Source organism: Saccostrea cucullata, unplaced genomic scaffold, assembly GCF_032062105.1.
Source record: "Saccostrea cucullata isolate Sc308-1 unplaced genomic scaffold, CSIRO_AGI_Scuc_v1 ctg748, whole genome shotgun sequence".
Classification (NCBI taxonomy): Eukaryota; Metazoa; Mollusca; class Bivalvia; order Ostreida; family Ostreidae; genus Saccostrea; species Saccostrea cuccullata.
The window spans coordinates 96,174-115,453 of NW_026924513.1; the positions used below are offsets into that span (position 1 = coordinate 96,174).

The window sequence follows — 19,280 nt, forward strand, 5'->3', positions numbered from 1 at the left end:
CTGTTGTGAAAGTATTGTTGAAATTGCAGAAGACATGATGTCAATTCTACTTCAGTTTCAAGCCTCTCTCTAAGATCTGTTATATCTCAACTGTGGATTTTGTCTTTGATTTCATTTTTTCCCTACAGAAACCAGGATTGGGAAAAGAAATACTGAATTAAATGCAAGTCACGATGTACACAGTTGACGGCATTATAAAAGATGAATTCTTAATTCTTGATTAATCTGAAATATCTTAATTGCAACATGAAACTGGATTTTAATAAAAATACTATAGGCTTACCTAGCACATCTAGTCTTGTCACTTAGCTCCCTGAGAGAAAATGTAATAAGAAATGCTTCAATTTTCATAAATTTATTTCATTATACATGTAAACTAGACAAAAATTACAGTTCTGTTTCCATGTGTTTATTTTGTGCACACAACACATGTTAGGTGCATATTGTTGTGGTACGGGGGGCATGCCAGTGCTCCACACACCGCTTTAACAGGATAAATCAATTTTCCGTTGTCATTACGTCGTCCTGCTGTAAGAACATCTGGATGTTCATCCAAACAGATGTATTGTGAGGCAGCTTTACTTGCATAGTATCCCGCTACCAGATATCCATGATATTGTTCAGTCCACCCAGAGTAGCAGCTGTTCTTTCCAGGAATCATCAATACGCTGGATTGTGTCTTCTTTCTACAAACTACACACGGCAAGTCATCCCCATTCTGATGACCAAAGTCAGAGGAGTCGTATTCTGCGCCATACATGAATGCATATGCATCAGAGGAGGTAAATTTGGTGGTCAGGTTAGGATCACGTGGTAGACAAACAAATTCTGCTGCTGCACCACGATGTTCATGCCAGGATCCACCACCAAATCCTGAACAATGTACATATGCATTAAATAGTACACATTTGATAGTAGTTAAATATACACGTAAGTTTTGAGAGAAAATTAAAATCATTTCCCAAATGGAACCTTAATAATTAGTATCGTGACAAGATGATAAAAAGTATTGAACTAATAAAAGGTTCTTTTAACTTACCCGAATAAACCAGTTCTGTTTCGTTATCAGGACAGTCCTTACGTCTCCATCGTACAAACACTCCACTGGCTGTAATTACTCTAGTATTGTAAACTAATAAATCAACCATTTGTTTTGTTAGAATCAATATAAATCTTTCTATAGTTTTTAGCTACACAGAAAAGCATAATCTTTTTTGTTGCTTGTTAATTCTGCTGGAAAGAATTTTGCATAAATTAAGTTTGAATAATGGTAATATACTTGAATTGAAATAATCATTTGAAATATATATCATTGTACATGTAATCAAGCACCTTTAAAGAAAATGATTTTTTTATTGTTGTCATTACAAAGTGAATCTTGCAATTGAATTTCAAAATCACATAAAGGAGTGTTGAATATGGAGAAATTTATGATTCATATACATTAAAATATCACAAAATATGTATATTTATATTATATGTAACACTGAATAAAACAAATTGAATTAAGATGTTTTGATGATACATGTAAATTTGTTTCACCTTAAAATACCAATCATGGTACATGTAGCCTAGTGGTTGGGCGTTTGCTTCGTGATCGGGAGTCCCAGGTTCGAGAAGCCACGTACATGTAAAACCAAAGACGTAAATAAAGGAAAAGACGTTTCTTTGTCAAGCGCCCGCCACTAAAATGGAATACCGCTGGTCTATCGGATGACACCTTATAAACCGATTCCCATGTCAAACAAGGCGTTAGCATGATAAAGAACCCTTACTGCTAAATGGTTATAAGTACAGAGTTTACATATAAATTGAAGCCCTTCAATACATAAGATAACGTATCTATATCTCAATGAAAAAAATCTCGAATGATTATTCTATAACTATACAAAATCGATCAATCAAAAGATATGCAACTTTTACCCCAAAGAGCTTGGACAAGGAACATTTGTTACATATTTGTACATTGTATTGACCTTTGTCAGTCGCAGCCAGGGTTGAACAACGAAAGAAGCTCTCTATCATTATATCTGATGATATTACTTTGATAAATGTATTCAAAATTGCAAAAGATGAATGAAAAGCAAATTAAAAAAATAATAAACATGGATTAGCAATTGAGGCGATCACTTTACAACACCGCACAACATTAGATATTTACTTGGAAAACACACAATTCATCTCAAACCACTTAACTTTGAGTATATTCAAAGTGGCCAATTTGAGGTCAAGAATTATTTTACGAAAGACGCTTACAGATTTCTTAAAAACAAATTCTTCTAATGATCGTTTGCAAATGCAACTTTGTTATATAAGGTGTATCAAGACTTAATTTCTTGTATAAATATGGGAAACCTCCATGGATAACAGCTTGATAGTATAAGGTAACCTAGCTGACAAAGCTTGACCTCTGGCATGGCGAAGAGAGTAACTTTCAAAATTTTCAAAACCCAGACAATTCCTGTCAAATCCGTAAAAGATACCAAAACTTTTGTTGTTTTTCTTTTTTTAAAGGTAGAGGTACTTCTAAGGTGTTTTACTATGTTTTTAGAGCGCAATGAACATTGAAGATTAACTTTAAATTACAATGCATTTCCCTTATGAAATGTTCAAATGAATTCTGAAAGCTTAATATAACGAATATCTAAAAAAAATTAAATTACCGTAAGATTTTGTTGACGTAGCATTAAATTTCACGTCGTATTCAGCTATCATTGTCACAACTTCTGAGTACTTTTTCGACATGCTTCAATACTTCTTAGATATATTGGAATACTTCATGGATATATCGCAATACTTTGTTGAAACTTCAGAATACTTCGTTGACATTTCAGAATACTTTGATGACATATCAGAATACTTGGATAACAAATCTTTATATTTTCTTTTTAGGTCCTGAATCTGAGACAATCTCTCTTCCGGATAATTCTCTGAATTCCCATTTACAGTTAGTCCAAGTACCATATGTATAAAGAGAAAACACACATAAAACGCTGCCGCCATATTTGAAATCAAAAACTAAAACTTACATTATTTCAAATCAGGATAAATAAAAATGTCAGATTAAAACAAAACGATCAATTCTGGTGTCAGCTTGAGTCTGGACTACTTGCAATCAAGAAAAATCCTACCACGATAAATATTTTTTTAAAACACACAATATGAAGGATTCGCAATCGCTCTTTTTAAATACAGATCTAATCATTAACTGTAATGAAATATGTAAGAGAAATTTAAATAGGTTTTCACCTTTATTTTGTTTCTTTATATCTATGAGCCTAAGGCACCTTTTTTTATTCTCTACAATATTTGCATATATAGAAAAAAATATCATAAAATGTCGAGGCACAATCTTTATTTAAAAACATTTAGCAAGATGTATTTGTTAAACACTGATGACCCCGTATGGCAGCTTATGGGTTGTCATTGTCATTTCACAAATGAAAGTTAAACTCCAAGGTCAAGGTCAAAAGATTTTTTTTGTACCAAAGGTGTCTTTTCACAAAGCACACGCATTCGAAATATGATAGCCACAGTACTAAAGGTTCAAAAGATAATTAAGGTTCCTCTAATTAAGGTCAAGGCCAAAAGGCCAAAACTGTTGGTATCCAAAGGAAGGACTTGTCACAAGAAATACAACCGTGAAAAATGAAAGCCTTAGAACTAGTAATTTTTTTTTGTACCTAATAGAAGTTTTTTTCTCACAAGGCATACACATCTGAAATATGATAATACTAACGGTTCAAAAGATATGGTCAAGGTTTAAGTTTTGTTTAAGTGAGTCAACAATTAATTCTCTAATTAAGGTCTGGGCCAGAAGGCCAAAATTATTTGTATCTCAGCGAAGAACTTGTCACAAGAAATACGCCCGTGAAATATGAAAACCCTAATACTTACGGTTTACAATTAAGTTATAGTAATGATTAATTATTTCTTAAGTGGAGCCAAACTTTAAGGTCAAGGTCAAAAGGTAAAATATTTATGTACAAAATAAAAGTCTTCTTACAGTAAATATGGTTGTGAAGCATGAGAGTCCTAGATGCAACAATTAAAAATTATTGCTATGATTAAAGTTCGGAAATTTTTGGTAGAAAAGGGTCAGACTCCAAGTTCAAGGTCACGAAGTCAAATTTGGTGGTACAAAAAAGAAAGGACTTGTCACAAGAAATACATCTGTGAAATATGAAAACCTAAGTCCACCTACTCAGAAGTTATGGACAGGGTTAAAGATTTTGTGGACAAAGAGACAAACAAACAGACAGATGGACGGACAGGGCAAAAACTACATACCCCGAATCTTCGATTACGGGGGCATAAAATAGTTTATCACTGAATATAAAATAGTTGGAAATAATAAAGGGCGCGGTTTATTTGTCTACACCATACACCCGGTGTACAATTTTCCATAATTAAGTGCAAAAGTGTACACTTTAGGTGTACACCATCTACACCCTGTACAGGTATTGTGTACGGAATTGCACCGAAAATTCAATATGGCCAGCGCGCTGACGAGACGGTAATATTTCTTTTTCTGTATTTGAGTTTATTGTCAAGTATTTGATAGGTTGATTGTGATGAATAGTTTTTAGTAATTTAGTGGACCGTGTTTTGTGCATTTTATGGAAAATGAAAAACTTCAAAATTTGTAAAATAAAAAATGAGCAAATTTGGCAAATTTGGGTGATAAAGTCTCTAGATATTTTTGACTATGGCTAGAAATTTAGTTATATGGGTAATTATGGGTAGCTAGGAAAATGTTTTATACAAAAATTCTTTGCCTTTTCATAAAAGGTTTTGTTTCTAAATGGATTTTTAAAAATGTTCTCAGTCGCAACAAATATTTTATTGAAAAATCTTCTGCAAATAGGATCCACTCAGTTGGTTGAAATTTTGACGTCCCTGTTGAATTTGCTATACACTTCACCCGATTTCACTTGTTAATAAGGTGTAAATCGTCTACACCGGGTGTAGTAAGGTGTAGACAAATCAAGTGCGCCCTCAGTCTCGATTAATTTATTTAATATATAATTAAGCTTTGTGAATGAAACATATGAAGATGACGAACAGTAATCAATATCAATGTCCATAAAACAATAAAAGATAGGAGCAGAGCAAACAAGGACCTCCAAAAAATCAGAGGGGGGATCAGGTGCCATGGAGGGGTGAGCATTCCCTGCCGACCGGTCATATCTGCTGTGTGCTCCTTGTCATGATCGGGAAACAACTAAAAAATCCGTCGTTAATTCAGTGAATCAATGGAGTTACAATTAGTATGAAAAACGTCAGTCAGCATTTGACTCAATGATTAATTGTATTTGATGACAACGCGACGGTAATTGTATCGACCATAGAACTTACGAAATGATGACTTAAAGCGAGGTAGTTGATATTCTTGTTTCATCAACTTGTTTATCAATAATTTATCTTGTTTTAGAACTTGTTCATAAGTAGAGAATGCTCTATACATGTACATGTTGCTTAAAATATCAAATATAAAGTAAGCTGTTTCATTATTTATTAAATATAAAGTAACTATATAGCACGTTTCATGTATGATTTCCTTTGCTAGAAAACATCCAATGAAAATTAGCGATAACATTAAAAAAAACTATATCATGTCCTTACTTTAAAAGTATACGGCTCTACACAAGGGTGAAATACTTCAGTTTTTTAAAAAAAATTGATTGTGTTTTAAACAAAATGGAGAGACTATATATATATATATATATATATATATATATATATATATATATATATATATATATATATATATATATATATATATATATATATATATATATATATATATATATATATATACCTCCCAACCTTTTTAATATTCAGGGTCATGAACCCAAGGAGCAAGTCCATTTCAAAGCTGAATCTGCTAGTATTGTGTACTAATTATTTGTCTTGTCAGAAAATGCTTTCTAACGTCTGACATCTATAATAATACTTGCGATGTCGAATAGGACAAATATAAAAAGAAAAGCGATAAATGTCAAGAATTTATAAGTATTTAATTGAAATTTAAAGAAACTTATGTATTTCTGCTACACGCGTTTATTTTGTGCACACAGCACATGTAAGGTACATATTATTATGGTATGGAGGGCAGGCCAATGCCCCACATACCGCTTGCACAGGGACGAGCAATTTCCCATCGTCGTTCCTTTCTCCTGCTGTAAGAACATCGGGGTGTTCATCTAAACAGATATACTGTGTGGCAGCTGGAGAATTATAGTAGCCTGCTGCTAGATATCCGTGATACTGTTCTGTCCATCCAGAGTAGCAGCTGTTCTTTCCTGGAATCATCAATACGCTGGATTGTGTCTTCCTTCTGCAAACCACACACGGCAAGTCATCCCCATTCTTATGACCAAAGTCAGTTGTGTCGTACTCTGCGCCATACATGAATGCACCAGAGGAAGTGAAGTTTGTGGTCAGGTTTGGATCACGTGGTAGACAAACAAACTCAGCTGCAGCACCCGTATTATCATACCAGGAACCACCACCAAATCCTGAACAATGTACATTTAAAAACAGAATGATTAAATATGATGATAGAAAAAGAGTTAACGTCTAGAATAAAAGAAATTGAACTAATGAATTCTGCCAAAGACAATTATGTAAATGCAGGTGCTTGTAGAATCTCAGGTACATGTATTAGGTTACGTTTATTAATAACAAATAATGTAAAATTGTGTTCTTTTTTTACGTACCCGAATAAACAAGTTCTGTTTCGTTATCTGCCGGACAATCCTTTCGCCCCCAACGTACAAACACTCCGCTAACTTAAAAAATGGTTCATTCAATTACATAATTTTTGAAAATGTTTTATCCTCATTATAGAAAAAATGAAGATATAGAAATGCATATATACATGTAATGATAAATATTTATTAGTTCGTTGACGTACAATCATAAACTAAAATGTGTGGTAACATTTAAGACCCAAGGAATAAACAATTACTACAAACAAGTACTAGAAAAGAAAAAAAAAAGAAAAAAAAGAATCCACAATAAAAAATAAACTAGATGTGTCATGAGACAGTAATACCCGCACTAAGGTGTTTCCCTCTAAATACATACTCCTACATATTGTGCGGCTTTCCAAGGAAGTCAAAATAATTCTATAATTTACACGGAACATGTATTCGTAAAACTGAGTATGAAATTCTCAGACCCTGTGACCCTTTGACCTATGACTCAGAACCTCTTATATGTATTTTACATGCTTAATTCATTACCATTTTGAATTTAATTAATGATGTAAATTAGATTTTGATAAATTTTGCTCATAATAGGACCTTTTTTAATTTACTAATCCCCCCTCGACACCACAAACACACAGCACATACTTTTTTGGGAATAGGCTAGATGGAAAAGTTTTGTTAAAACATTGCTTGTTATGAATTAATTTAAAATTTGTTCTTGTACTATACATGTTAACATGTAAACACCTTTTGGAAAATTTCTAACATCACATTGGGTTGCATGACCCATATTATCATATTCTTAGATTAAACACCATTCGGCACACCTCGGCCGATTCCCACTTCATCTGATAAGGTTTGCCGAATGGGACAGCAACAGCACATGCTGCAGTCTGGTGTGCATTGGATTATTCCTTTTGTGTTATAATGGGATTATATTTCATGAAGTTGACATGACCCATGACAGTCGGTAAGTACAACTGGGGGTAAAATAAACCCAAACGACTGGGTTAAAGTTCAAAAAGGGTCAAAGATCATCGCATGCCACACTAGACGAATTTCATATTGTGAAGTTATCTCCCGTTATCGATGTGACATTCAGTTACTGCCAATACTGGTGCAGATCCAGAATTTTTTTTCGGGAGTGGGGAGGGGGGGTTCACATCTCAGTCAAAAAAAATCCAGCCCAGAATTTCCTGACAAGCAGAAGAAAAAAAAACTGAAAACAAATAAACAAAATAAAAACAACGACAGTGGGGTCAATGTTTTCTAAGTTAGGGGGAGGATGTCCAAAGTCATTTTTTATTTGCTTCAGTATATATATAGTCTTGTTTAAATAACAAAGCAAATTCCAGGGGGGGGGGGGGTGTCCAATATCCCTACCCACTCCCTGTCCCTGAAATAACAATCTATTTTGTGATTCCAATTAAATAGTAGATTTTTCCCATTTGACTAATTATACATATTTTGTTTCTTGTGTTTATATATGTCTGTCTATTTGTCTGCAGAAACTTTAACCGTGCCCATAAGTTTTAAGTGGGATGGGCTATACACATGGCTTCCACATTTCATAGGTTTATTTCTTGTGACAAGACCTTTTATTTGGGTACCATTAATTTTGACCTCTTCACAGATCGCTTGACCTAGGATTTTTACACATTTTTGCAAGAAAAATACCAAACTTTAAACTTGGCCTAAATTTTGATCAGTAGGTGCTAGGGCTTTCATGCTTAACATGTGTATTCATTGTGAACTGACAACAGGTATAAATATGTTTTACCTTGACCCTAGAGTTTGAACCACTTAAAAAAAACATTAACCTTGGCAATTAACTTTTGAACAGGAAGTACTAGGGATTACTTATTTCAGATGTGTATTCCTTGTGACAAGACTTTCTTCTGATACCAACAATTTGAACCACTTGACCTTGACCTTTGAGTTTGACATATATTTGAGAAACTTCCACCTTCGCCATAGGCTTCCATACAGGGGCATCAGTGTTTCACAAACACAAAATCTTGTCTTCATTATTATTTGGTGGTGTCTCCATATGAGGGAAAAATTTCCGAGAGAGATGTATTCACAACAAACAAACAAATTACTAAAGAAAATGTAAAACATGAATATGTTGGTTATGCATATCTCTGCAAAAAAAAAAAAAAAAAAAAAAAAGCTTTTCAAATACTGTAACCATATTGTAACCCTTTCAAAACACTCATTTGAGTTTTTCTGGTTTCCTTATCATATAATGTCTGTTGTGATGTGTCATCCATCTGTTTGTCTGAAAACTTTTTACATTTTTAACTTCACTAGAACCACTGGGCCAATTTTACCCAATTCATATAGAAATATGTTCATTTGTATGTCAGACTGTCCATCTGTCTCAATAAATTTAACCTTGGTCATCACGGTCATATCTACTGAATGAGAAGGGACAAGGCATTCATATTAAACTTATGTACTAGTACATGTATTTACCTGTGAGAATGGCATGGTTTTTTTTACATGTGACTTAGAAGTTTGACCTACTAGCAAAAAAATTAAATTGTTATAAATTCATCATTTTGAAAGAGAAAAGTTAGGGCATTCATATTATAGTGCATGTATATCATTACCTGTGATAAGACCTTTCCAAATAAATCATGACTTTTAACTCTGTGACCATGACCTTGAAGCCTAACCTACTTTTCAAAAATGTTGCATTTGCTTATAACTTTTGATTGAGAAGAAATATGACTCTCACATTTGACATGTACATTAATTACTCATAAGAATTCAAGATGATTCCCAGCATGCGATGCTTTTTTACCCCTTGACGTTGATGTTTTATCTAATTTTCAAAATATTTAAATCTGAGTAATATTAAGGATGACTTCAGGTAATACAGAGCTTTTTGCATAAAAAAACGTAATTTTTCCACCTCATTTCACCCCCGGGGCAAAATCAAAATTCCAAAACTTACTGCACATCTACATATCACCACCAACCATCTCCCAAAAGAAGATTAGGCTACTGTGTAAAATGTAGGAGGAGTTCAGGGAAGACGGGGCTTTTTGCATTAAAAAACCGTCATATTTCGACCCCCATTTGACCCCCCGGGGCAAAATCAGAATTCCAAAAAACCTATTGCACATCTACATGACACCACCAACCATCTCCCAAAAGATGATTAGGCTACTGTGTAAAATGTAGGAGGAGTTCAGGGAAGAAAAGTGTGTCAGACGGACGGACGGACGGACATGAGTAACAACAATATACCCGAACTTTCTTTAGAAAGTGCGGGTATAATAAGTAGGCAGGCAATCGCCATGAATATCCCCTTCTTTGATATCTACAGGTAATCTAACCACCGTTTATACAGGTCGTTATCCGTGGGCCATTTATTGCAAAATTACTTGCAACTATGCCACTGAATTTAAGAGCTGTACTTGGGGATAAGTCAGTTATCGTAACTTCCTTTGTCTGCATGAGACATAAACACTTATACACTAGTGTACAGTAAGAAATTGCTAGGGGTACAGTGTATCACTTAGTTGCTTTGACATTTCATAAGAATTTCAAGGGAATTGAGAGTCTTGAACACAGAAGCGCTAAACGAATAGACATAAGCTGAATAGAATCCAAATTTCACATCTATCCTTATTATCAAACTCAAAATCAGTTTCTTTTGAAAAACTGCCATTCCTTGATGAATGCAAATAAGTATTTGATGATTGTTAAAGAAAAAAAAATACCAGTAGATCTAGGCAACAAAGTATCATATTTCATAGTAAGATCAGATGTTTTGGCCACTAGATCTGAATACTTCGTCGACATATCGGAATACTTGGTAGTTAAATCTGAGTACTTCGTCGACATTTCGGAATACTTGGTAGTTAAATCTGAATAATTCGTCGACATATCGGAATACTTGGTAGTTAAATCGGAATACTTTGTTGACGTATGGGAACAATTTGATGATAAATCAGAGTACTTTGTAGATAAATCAGAGTACTTTACTAATATGTCCTGATACTTTCTCTCCAGGTCATGGATCTGAGACAGGATCACGTCTGGGTCATTCAGTAAAATCCTCTTCTCAGCGAGTCCGATTAGAAATTGTATAAGGAGGAATAAAGAGCAAAGGTTTTTCATGTCTTCGATCGGGCTATATAACGCAGATCAGCCGAAATGAAAGAAATGTGCACAAATGACAGATAAGACAACGAAAAGTGTATTTCCCGATTATGTACTGTTACTTGTGAATTCGTAGGTTACTAAGCACTGATAAAAACTTTTGATAATATGTTAACATAAGAACAGTAAAATATGTATTTATATAACTACAGTATAGCGATGACAATTGTTATTCCTTTAAGATCTGTTCCAATACAAATCTTTACCAAAAGAATCTAACATTTATAATATTTTACTGAGCGGGTTTAAAAGAAATCGATATTTGACCGCTCATTGAGATGTTAGACCTGATATGATTTTGAACCTCTTACTTCACAAAATGGGCAAAGCTAAATCTGAGGTTTACATCTCGGAAAACAGTACAGGATACATGTGTATTCAATGTATATACATGTATATTCAAACAATATTAAAATGAAAGATATACGTAACATAACATTTATTGACTGGGTTTTCATGCAAAAAGGGTTGTCAACCATCGAACCAAATTATCTGGATTCGGCCTTATGGCCTCAGACAAACAGTTTGGTTCTTGGGTCCGACAAAACGCGTGTTGCCCTCGAACTCAGTCAATAAATGTATTATGCAATTAGAAGAAATTTGAGAATTTATTTCATTTGACTTAAAGTGAACTTTTCCTCAAACTGTTCTTTTTTTCAGTAGGAGTATTGTCTGAAATTAGATTGCAAAATTTGAACCAGGATCGTTTTGTCAATGCATATCAAATGAAAAAGAAACAGAAGATGCAACACAGTCTTTCACATGTTTCTATCTAAGAGATTTTAATGGAGAAGGACGTTAGTTGTAACTTAACAATTAAACTTTATAAAGCAAATGTAATTACTGAAAACAATTATTATTCGCATGCAAGAAAGATCTACGAGTTCCGCGACCTTTTTTATTCACGAATATTATTCGCTGAGAAACAACCATTTAGCTAAGTGTACGTATGTTGATAAAATGTTTCCTCAGTAGTGAAAATCAATCGTCGTAGATTGATTTCTAACTGACAAATCGCGAATACAAGATGAAGCGAATAATAGTTAGTTTATATTGTTTCAGCTTTTTCAATCGTCGCTTTGGACGCTATTGTCTTCATATCGTTTCCTTAAGGCCCTTTCACAATTGGCGCACGAGCAGAAGCGACAAAATATTCGTGCGACCTAATAATTTTGGTTAGGATCGTAAACTGTTGCCAAAATAATCGCATATGAAAAAAGTGTTCGTGCGAAATTTGTACGATCTAAAGCGACTGTTGTGCATTAAATCTTGCGATATATCTTGCGTCTATATGCGACTGTTGTAGAATGAAAGCGAGTGTTGTAAGATAATGCGATAGGATTGCACGACTGATCAGGTAATCGGACGATTTAACGTGCGACAAAACGATTGGACGTGCGGTGCTCGTGCGCTCATGCATTCCATAGTACGAATGTTCGTGCGAGTCAGAGGGCCGAGTATATATACAACCCGTTTCCGACGCTATTCAGTAGACATAGTTAAGATGCTTATAATTATACACGGTATATATACCTGTTGCAAAGCATGGCAATTTAAGGTGATAAATCAAGCAATGATAGTAGAACGTTGCAAGTTTACATGAGACATGTTGAGCAACAGTCTCATGGTCGCAGAACACACCCAAAGACAGCTGCGATTCATCGTACGATCTTAAAAAATCGTGCATCACTCTTACGACAACATAAAACGTTGTAAGATGTTTTCCTGCGTTGAATTGCGATAATTTTGATCACATTTGGTCGCGTGTGAATAGTGTGCATGTTGACTATTTTGAGGAGACTTGATGCGACCACTAAAACACATGCAATGAATGCGAGACATCTTGCAACGTTTGCAATAGCTCGTGCGAAGCTAAAATTTTCCGATCGCCAAGTGTTGTAAAGTGGTCGTGCGCCAATTGTGAAAGGACCTTTACGCTCCGTATACGAACAATATTTAAAACAAACCAAAATGCTGACATACAAGTTGATGAAAAACTCATGTAAACTTCCTGAAGTTGGCTTGTGACCTATGTTTTTCATACGAATATTTAAGCCATTGTTTATATACACCGATTGTCTACGGATTAAAATATACTTGCCCGATCATGACAAGGTACCAACGACAGGTTCAACCGGTCAACAGAGGATTCTTACTGCTCCATGACACCTGACACTATATGCTGCCACCTCTGATGTTTTCAAAGGCCTGTGGTTGTTCCGCTCGTTTTTGTACTGGAGGTTTGAGCTAGATTACTGTTTGTTACTCCTTTATTTTTGGCGAATATCCCATTATATTTATTTTAACTTAAACAAAAAATACACGAATATTATTTGAGAAAAAACAGAACATTCAAATATATCACAAAAAATCCATAAAAATAATTGAAAAATTTCTTTTCTACAACTATTAACTTTTACATTTGTGGTTGCAGAACTATTGAAGATATTGCTTTTCGATTCCGTGACACAGTTTGCCTATGAATAAAGCATTGTCAATAAATTTCCTAATTGTAAACTTTTATGACATTCAAATGTCGGAAATGTATTTGATACGGTGTTCATAATATTTAGAATTTAAAACAAAACCCAAAAAGTTAATACAATGCAATATTCATCAATATTTTATAACTCGACACCTTCATGTTGACTGCAAGTCTTTTGATAGATGTATCTCCATGCAAAGGAGCATCAACATCAAGTTCATTTGCTACGCTGTTTATCTACCGTGGAAGTATTGTTGAAATTGCAGAGGACATGGTATCTAATTCTGCTTCAGTTTCTAGACGTTCTCTTAGGCCTCTTGCAACTGTAGATGTTTCTTTGATTTCATGTTTTCTTTACAAAAACCGGGAATGAAAAAAGAAAGACTGCAAGCAACGATGTACACAATTGAAGGCATGGATTTTTACTTCATCTGAAATCTTGGTTGCATTAAGAAACTAGATTTCAATAGAAATATTACCAGCTTACCTGGCACGTCTAGTCTAGCTACTTAGCCCCCTTAGAATAAATGTAATTAGAAAGCTTCAGTTTTCATAAATTTATTTCATATTACATGTAAACTATACATAATTGACATTTCTGTTCCTTGTGTTTATTTTGTGCACACGACACATGTTAGGTACATATTATTGTGGTACGGAGGGCAGGCCAATGCCCCACATACCGCTTTAACCGGATGAATCAATTTTCCGTTGTCATTACGTTGTCCTGCCGTAAGAACATCAGGGTGTTCATCCAAACAGATGTATTGTGAGGCAGCTTTACTTCCATAGTATCCCGCTGCCAGGTATCCACGATACTGCTCGGTCCACCCAGAGTAGCAGCTATTCTTTCCTGGAATCATCAATACGCTGGATTGCGTCTTCCTTCTACAAACCACACAAGGCAAGTCGTCCCCATTCTGATGATCAAAGTCAGTGGAGTCGTATTCTGCGCCATACATGAATGCATTGGAGGTTGTAAATTTTGTAGTCAGGTTAGGATCGCGTGGTAGACAAACAAACTCAGCTGCAGCGCCAATATGGTCGTACCAAGATCCACCACCAAATCCTGAGCAATGTACATATATATGACTGTATTATTTAACATACTTTGATATCAGTTTAATCTATACACTGTATGTACTTTCAGAATTGAAAGAAAAAAATTATTTATTTCACAGAAAGAGAACCTTAAGGTCAGAATTTTTTCTAAAACAATGAAAATGACAACTTACGTCATGTCTTAATGAATAAAATAGACAAAATTCACTGCTTGGTTCTTTTTTATATTTCATTCAAAGTTTCACAAAAATGGGATTTTAAAATGATAAAAATATTTGTGAAGATTGATAAGGATAGTTGCAGAAAAGTAGAATTGTAAACAACATCGAAAGTTTACCATCTCTTAGTATTTGAGAAACTTGTTTTTGCATCATTTGCGACAAAAATAGGCCCAGAAATATCTGTCAATCCAGGCATCCTTTTTTTGTTTGTACCACCTGTTCCTAATCATGGATATGGTGATAAAATGATAAAAGTTCTCTCAACTTACCCGAATAAACCAGTTCTGTTTCGTTATCCGAAGGACAGTCCTTACGTCCCCATCGAACAAACACTCCACTGGCTGTAATTATTGTAAACTATTTAATGAAAAGTTTTGTATATAATTATTTTTTCTAAAGGTAATCAAATATCTTTGAAAAAAGAAAGATTCTATCAAAAGCGATTGCCAAAAAGTCACAGAGCCATTAAAAATATTCAGAATATACAAACTTTGGAGTTTATTCAATGAGGCCCATCCAAGGCCCAAATCTAGTGAATGAAAGGTGTCTACAGATTTTACAAAACATAGAAACAAAATCTTCTGATGATCTTTTACAAATGTGAGTTGCATCGTTATGACTTAATTTATTGAAAATAAATAGTGTAAATAGCCAATCTAATCTAAAAGAAAATTTGGGATTATTTTTCAATCTCGGAAGTTGGAAACGGTTTTTCTTATCTTCTTGATTCTTCTTAAATAGTATTAACATGATGATAGGAAGCGGGGTTAGTTACATGAGGTTTAATTCCAAGAATTTTTTTCTACATAATCTTATTGCTGTCGTAATATATAGTAAAAAAATTAAATCATTAATGACTTCATAATGAAGACTAAAAGGACGGTCTAATCTCGTTTACTAAAGATCTTTAACTTAAATCTAAATACATTTAATTAATGTAATGCTTTCATTGTTTGTAAGTATAATTAATGGCGCAGCTATTGCAGAGGAAAAGACAACCAGCGTAAAAGTAAGAATCTCTTTAAAATTTCCCTTTTTTGTTTGTAAAGGGCACAACTTCTTGCAGCCTGATGACTTTCAGACTAGATTGTGTCTGTTTCCAGTCGTAATTTTAAAAAAAAAAATACGTCTGTATATGCTGTATTTCTATCTGTTGTTATCCTAACAAAATTGTTTTACTCTTTTGCTATATTTACATTTACAATTATTAACTAAATTAAAAACTATGATTTACTATGACGCGTTGCTCTAGCACTTTTTTTGAAGATTTAGAACTTTAATGTTTCGTAATGCACATCTATACAAATGATAAAATATGGAACATAAAATGTAAATATTCCAAATTTACTTTGATTTATTTTAGTAAAAGCATTGATTTATGTCGGTTAAAAGCTTTACAAAGCTTAACTTTATTATGATACTTGTTTTAAAAATCCGATTTTAAATATTTTTTTTCTAATTATGTCGCCCCGAACGAAGTCGGGCGACATATTGCGATTGTACGCATGTTTTTGTTCTCCAGGCTGTTTCTCGTTGATGGCTGGGAGAATCTTCCTGAAAATTTCCTCAAAGGACGATCACTGGTTGTAGATGTGTTGTGTTGTCATTCAGTTTCAAAATATCTACCGTTGCTATGGAAACCTGCAAAAAGGGACGAATTTTGTCCGCGAGTGTTCTCTCTGGTTCCTTGGTCATTCGTCATTAAATTTTATTGATGTAATGATTAGTATCTGTAATTGTGCTCATTGCATTTTAAAATTGCAAATTGTCAATAGTTGCCTTGGAAACAGGGGAAAAGTGAAAATTCTTTGACTTTGATTTTTAAATCAAAGTACTGAAAGGACTGATAAGAGTTGATGGTTGTCCAAGCTTTGCTAATGGGTATTGTTTAAGTGATGAAAAAATGAAAGTCCTGTCCAGTTCAGGGCGACATAAGCTATTGCTTGCAATAGCAAATTTTCTAGTTCTGATTCTGATACTTAATTTAAAAATTAATAATATTATGATCAGACAAATTTTTAGGATCAATTTTAATACATTTATCAGAATCTTATGATAATTTTCAGAAAACTATAAATAAGTTAAGGATGGAAACTTTAAATACATGCTCCTGTCTAGGTGTTCCTGAACATCAAGCGTATTTTTAAGAGGAAGTCTTTTTTCAAATTATTTAAGTATCATCGAATCCAATTATTATCGATAATATGGGCAGATTAAAAACATTTCATGATAAAAAAGAGAAGAATATCAAACACTATGGAGTTAAAATCGTTTGATAAAAAATCCAGAAAGGCATAGAACCATGAATGCTATGCAGCTCAAAAGAAAACACATGCCACCAGTTCCAAAACTGATATTTTCAGGCTTAGCGAAATGTAAATCTGGAGGAAAAATTACAAAATACCTCCATGATTAGCAGTTTGATAGCGTTAGGTATCTTAATGCAAAGGCCTGGCCTATGCTTATGCACATGTTGAAGAGGGTAAGTTTAAAAATGATGTGTTTTTCAACCAAAGCCATTACTATCAATTCCGGAAAAAAGATCCGAAAACTTCTGTTGTTTTTTCCCTTCTAAGGGTAGAGGCATCTCTAAGCAGTTTATCCCAATTTCCGATGCAATAAAAGTTTTTATAGAGCGCAATGTACTTTGAAGATAACCTTTAAATCATAATTGCTTGTCCTTTATAAAACAAAAACTAGATTTTTCAAATGAGTTCTAGAAGCTTAAAATTATAACGTATATCTGAAAATGTACATTACCCTGAGATTTTGGAGACGTAACATTAAATTTCACATCGTATTCATCTATCCTTGTCACAACTTCTGAGTACTTTTTCGACATGCTTGAATACTCCTTACATATATTGGAATATTTCATGGATATATCGCAATACTTTGTTGTCATTTCCGAATACTTTGTTGACACTTCCGAATACTTTGATGACATATCGGAATATTTGGATAACAAATCTTCATATTTTCTGTTTAGGTCCTGAATCTGAGACAATAGCTCTTCTGAATCATTCCCTAAATTCCTCTTTTCAGTTAGTCCAAGTACAACATGTATAAAGATAAAACACATGTAAAACGGTGCCGTCATAATTGAAATCATAAACTGAAATTACCATTATTTGAAACCCGGATATATATAAAAATGTTATTTAAAAATCGATCAATTTTGGTGTCAGCTTGAGTCTGGATTGCTTGCAATCATAAAATAACCATACTACTATAAATATTTTCTAAAACACACATTACTGACATATAGGATTCATATTCGCGCTTTTTGAATACAGATCTAATTATTAAGTTTAATTATAGATGTAAAAAAAATTGAAACAGGTTTTCATCTTTCCTTTTTTGTCTCTGAATATCCATTAGCTTAAGACACCTTTTATCGCCAACAATATTTGCATATAAAGAAGAAAACATATCATTCAACGTCAAGGCACAATCATTATATATAAAAAAAACATTGCTAATTTTATCATTCTAAAGGAGATTTGTTTATGAAACACTGAATCCCCAATACGGCAGCATATTGTAAGGGTTGAAATTTCTCAATGAAAGTTAAACTCCAAGGCCATGGTTAGAAGGTTGAAATTGTTTGTACATGTATCCAATAAAATGTCTTTTACAAGGCATTTGAATGTGAAATATGATATTCATAATATCAAAAGTTATTTCAAGATTCAAAAGTTATGGTCAAGGTTAAAATTTTGTTTAAGTGGGACAAACTCTAAGGTCAAGGCCTAAAGGCCCAAATTGTTGATATTCTAAGGAAGGACTTGTAACAAGAAATACACCTGTGAGATATAAAGCTCTTATGCTATATGGCTCAGAAGTTATGGTCGGGTTTTATGTCTTTTATGGTGGACAAAACTCAAATATCAAGGTCAAATATTTATATACCAAATAAAAGATCTTTTTCCATTGAATACACATGTGAAGTATGAAAGCCTTTGATCCAATTATTCAACATTTCATGCAATAATTAATGTTTCGGAAAGTTTGGGTTAAAGTGGATCAAAATCCAAATTCAAGATCACGAGGTCAAATTCGATGGTACCAACAAAATGTATTGTCACAAGGAATATATCTGTGAAAAATGAAAGCCATAGCCCAAACCACTTAACAGTTATGGACAAGGTGATCGTTTTTTTACGGACAAACAGATAAACAGACAAAGAGACAGACGGACAGGCCAAAAACTTTATACCCCGAATCTTTGATTACTAGGGACATAAAACAGTATAGACCTAGCACTAGATATAAGAGTTAGAAATATTTTGTCACGGTAAATGTATTGATTGCTCGTAGAATATGGATTACCATTGTGGTCAAATTTCAAATTTCGTGACAAGATAAGTTGTTTTTGTTTTGTTTTGCATCTTTGAAATTTGCAGATATTTATTAAGCATGGCTTTTGTTTCAGAAGACAGTATCACCTATTGGTTCAAATACCAAATCCCTAAAGATATGCTAAAGGGACAGTATTTTTATTTTAACCTTTGCAAATGTTTCGGTGTCAAAATTCATGACGAATCAACACCATTATGCATGTAGCTTACAATATCAAATTGAAAGTAAGTTGTTTCATTAATGAACTAAATGTATAAA

The 19,280-nt window shown here is 33.6% G+C and overlaps 2 protein-coding genes across 3 annotated transcripts; both read right to left on the minus strand.

Annotated features, from left to right (window-relative positions):
* Positions 1-406: 406 nt before the first annotated feature.
* LOC134266610 (short-chain collagen C4-like) lies at positions 407-3,011 on the minus strand. The gene is made up of 3 exons (XM_062748830.1): positions 2,664-3,011; positions 1,040-1,108; positions 407-873 (listed from the first exon to the last, which is right to left on the minus strand). The coding sequence occupies exons 1-3, from the start codon at positions 2,743-2,745 to the stop codon at positions 410-412; spliced, it is 615 nt and encodes a 204-aa protein (XP_062604814.1). The 5' UTR covers positions 2,746-3,011; the 3' UTR covers positions 407-409.
* Positions 3,012-6,063: 3,052 nt separating this feature from the next.
* LOC134266609 (short-chain collagen C4-like) lies at positions 6,064-17,662 on the minus strand. Of its 2 annotated transcripts, none has more exons than XM_062748829.1 (3): positions 17,421-17,662; positions 14,930-15,001; positions 6,064-6,521 (listed from the first exon to the last, which is right to left on the minus strand). In XM_062748829.1, exons 1-3 carry the CDS (start codon positions 17,605-17,607, stop codon positions 6,064-6,066), a joined length of 717 nt encoding a protein of 238 aa, XP_062604813.1. In that variant the 5' UTR covers positions 17,608-17,662. The 2 variants fall into 2 exon arrangements, with proteins under 2 accessions (XP_062604813.1, XP_062604812.1); XM_062748828.1 differs by lacking the exon at positions 6,064-6,521 and adding an exon at positions 13,984-14,446.
* Between the last annotated feature and the right edge of the window lie 1,618 nt (positions 17,663-19,280).

Bases quoted from the DNA above. Each gene is read 5' to 3' on its own strand.
- LOC134266609 (XM_062748829.1), bottom strand. From the start codon at position 17,607: ATGTCATCAAAGTATTCGGAAGTGTCAACAAAGTATTCGGAAATGACA. The intron at 15,002-17,420 runs GTAATGTACATT...CAATAATTACAG, and splicing joins TACGTCTCCAAAATCTCAGG to CCAGTGGAGTGTTTGTTCGA. The intron at 6,522-14,929 runs GTAAGTTGAGAG...TACATTGTTCAG, and splicing joins AACAGAACTGGTTTATTCGG to GATTTGGTGGTGGTTCCTGG.
- LOC134266610 (XM_062748830.1), bottom strand. From the start codon at position 2,745: ATGTCGAAAAAGTACTCAGAAGTTGTGACAATGATAGCTGAATACGAC. The intron at 1,109-2,663 runs GTAATTTAATTT...GAGTAATTACAG, and splicing joins TACGTCAACAAAATCTTACG to CCAGTGGAGTGTTTGTACGA. The intron at 874-1,039 runs GTAAGTTAAAAG...TACATTGTTCAG, and splicing joins AACAGAACTGGTTTATTCGG to GATTTGGTGGTGGATCCTGG.